This window comes from Montipora foliosa, chromosome 13, assembly GCF_036669935.1.
Source record: "Montipora foliosa isolate CH-2021 chromosome 13, ASM3666993v2, whole genome shotgun sequence".
In the NCBI taxonomy this organism is placed as follows: domain Eukaryota; kingdom Metazoa; phylum Cnidaria; class Anthozoa; order Scleractinia; family Acroporidae; genus Montipora; species Montipora foliosa.
Window position 1 is genome coordinate 42,077,200 of NC_090881.1, and position 2,500 is coordinate 42,079,699.

Genomic DNA, 2,500 nt, shown 5'->3' on the forward strand with positions numbered 1-2,500 from the left:
GAGGGAGTCTTCCTTCAGAACCAGTTAGGTCCCAGCCAAACCAAGTGAGACAGATCAGAAGTAGTTGTAGAATCACCAGGCCACGATCAATACCGGGTAAAAGTCTGGAAGGCTCACACCCTGCAACCATTTTTTCCTACATGCCTACACTGCTGTCACCCCCACTACCGAACTACAGCCAGCAGCACTACCTCCGCCTACAACCGGGATGAACAACAGCGTTCCCCGTCCCACCCGCGTCCAACGGTTCCCTCGCCACACCTCCAGGAGGCTCCACCACCTCCAGCCCTTGTGATTTCTGGCGTACCTACCGATGAACTTATTGAACTTTCCGATCACAAACTGTCCGATAACAACTTGCCAATTGAATTAGTGGAAAATCGGAGTTTTTTAAACCAATCACAATTGAGGAAATTGAAATTCTTATGATTATAGCAGTTATCATAACACATGTAGTTCCAGACCTTTTGAGAGGTATTGTAGCATGTAAAGTTCATACTTAAATTCACTTTCAAATTCTTTCGCCTCAACTGAGCTCGTGTAATTCTTTTATCTTTATTTGTAAAGCTTCAGTTCACCATATGGTTGAATGTTGCGTAGCCTGGTCAATGATATGGCTATAGTACGTGAATCACGGCTTGACCAAAAGTGCATGTTATCTTGTTTTTAGATTGTGTCAGTATAGAATGGAAGGCGCCTCCTCCGACCCAGAACATATCAGAAGGAGCATTACGTGACCAAGAGGAACACCTAAGCAGGACTCCTTGAAGGAACCATCAATGGGTCCCTTAGCTGGCGGTTCAGTTTATCATCAGATTTGAACTTTGTTGATATTAAATTTAAATTCAATGGCACCTTGTTCGGAAGAATTCTGCCAACAGAACAGGCTCAAGTACTGGATAATTTTAGAGACAAATACGCTATCAACTGGTTTCCTTTTCAAAGAATCACGCTGGTAATCTTTAATGTAACAGCTGAGATGGATGGCATATTTTCTTGTGAAGTTTCGGCACAGGCGCTAGCAGGCTTTTTTACATTTACAAGTAAAAATAAAGTGGAAGTCGTTGGTAAGCTCTATATTTCTCTAATTAATTTCATTTTCACTCATTTGCTTACACGTTTCAAAGTCATTTTCGCAGCCCCCTTGTTGTAAACAAGACATTGACACATGGTCGCTGAATAATAAAACTACTGCTAAATCGTGTGACCACCAATGTGTTTACTACACACTTATAGTAAGAGACTGATTATCTCTTGCTTTAAAATGATTTAATTTGCCTAAAAGTCTCCCTGGGAAATAGGAAAGAGATGGTTGGCTTAGCAGCTGCCTTTTAGTTGAAGGGAGAAATGAAAAAGGGGAGGCCTCTTAAGCGAGATTTGGGATTTTTCATTTTCTGTCTTTAGTTTTCATTTCTTTGATCTTAGAGGGTCGTGGGTTCAAATACAATCTGGAACTCGTATTTTTTTTGAGTTTCCAATTGATGTAATTTCACAACATATGTAATAATCCCATTTGCTTACTTAGGTGTTTTCTTTTGTTTCACTGTCATTTTAAGGAGCCTCTAATGATTTAATTTTGTAGATCCTTCAAGCAACATTGCCCCCTCGAGTGACCTAAACGTACCAGCACCTACTAAGTTGACGTCGAACTGTTCAGCTGATGAAAAACCAAAACCAACAGTTACCTGGACAAGACTCTTCGATAACACTGAAGTCCCCAGGCATTTGAACATCACTGGTAAAGAGGATGCAGGACACTTCAGGTGTACTGCTGCCAATGGTGTTGGAACTCCCCTGACCAAAGTTGTCTTTGTTAACATTCTGCCACAGAATTGAACAACAAAGAAAAAAATGAAATAATTAAGTCGGACAATGTCAATAAGCAAGTATAAGTTGCTCTGACTTCGAAACACGGCAAAGAACAAAGGTTGTTTAACGAGGGTACAGTGTATACTTATTAACAACAGAACCTAGAGCGTTTACGACTGCATGTATTGTAAATTTTATTAGTGGCCGTTTATTACCTCGAAAAGAAACGTACAGCTTTCAGAGCTTTAACAATGAAACGGGGGAGTGAAAACGTACCATATTGTACTCACTGTATAGTATGACATTGACGAATTACGCAGCCAAAATCCCGTTGAAGACCGTCCTCTCAGGACAACTTTCAAGACCTTTTTTTGTCAGCCAAAGCTGCATGTCTTCCATTAAACTCTTCCATCACGTGTTTATAGCTGTTTGCGACTTCGGCACCCAAAAAAGAAAAAAAAAATGTTTGAAACCTAACACTTCTGGTTCAACTTTCCCAACCCCACCCAGGCAAAGGTCCAATTCCCCACTCCCCGGGCACCGAAAATAGTCAAATGCTAGAGGCTTGCCGGGAAGGTTGTTGAACCAAAAAAAGCCTTAGTGATATTCAGGCGAAGACATCAGTGATTATCGCACGTTTTAAAACAGTCAAGTCATATTGCAAGAGCAGGTTCTTGTTACTGTGCATGTC

General features: G+C 41.0%; 1 protein-coding gene across 4 annotated transcripts in view; it reads left to right on the plus strand.

Annotated features, from left to right (window-relative positions):
- LOC137982392 (tyrosine kinase receptor Cad96Ca-like) overlaps window positions 1-2,500 on the plus strand; it is a 55,980-nt gene that overhangs the window by 36,325 nt on the left and 17,155 nt on the right. For 3 of the 4 annotated variants that reach the window (XM_068829506.1, XM_068829507.1, XM_068829508.1), the window contains exons 2-3: window positions 671-1,067; window positions 1,583-1,738. In XM_068829506.1, coding sequence (XP_068685607.1) covers window positions 980-1,067; window positions 1,583-1,738 — 244 coding nt within the window. In that variant the 5' untranslated portion in view covers window positions 671-979. The remainder of the gene's footprint in view (window positions 1-670; window positions 1,068-1,582; window positions 1,739-2,500) is intronic. The other variant, XM_068829509.1, reaches the window with a different exon arrangement.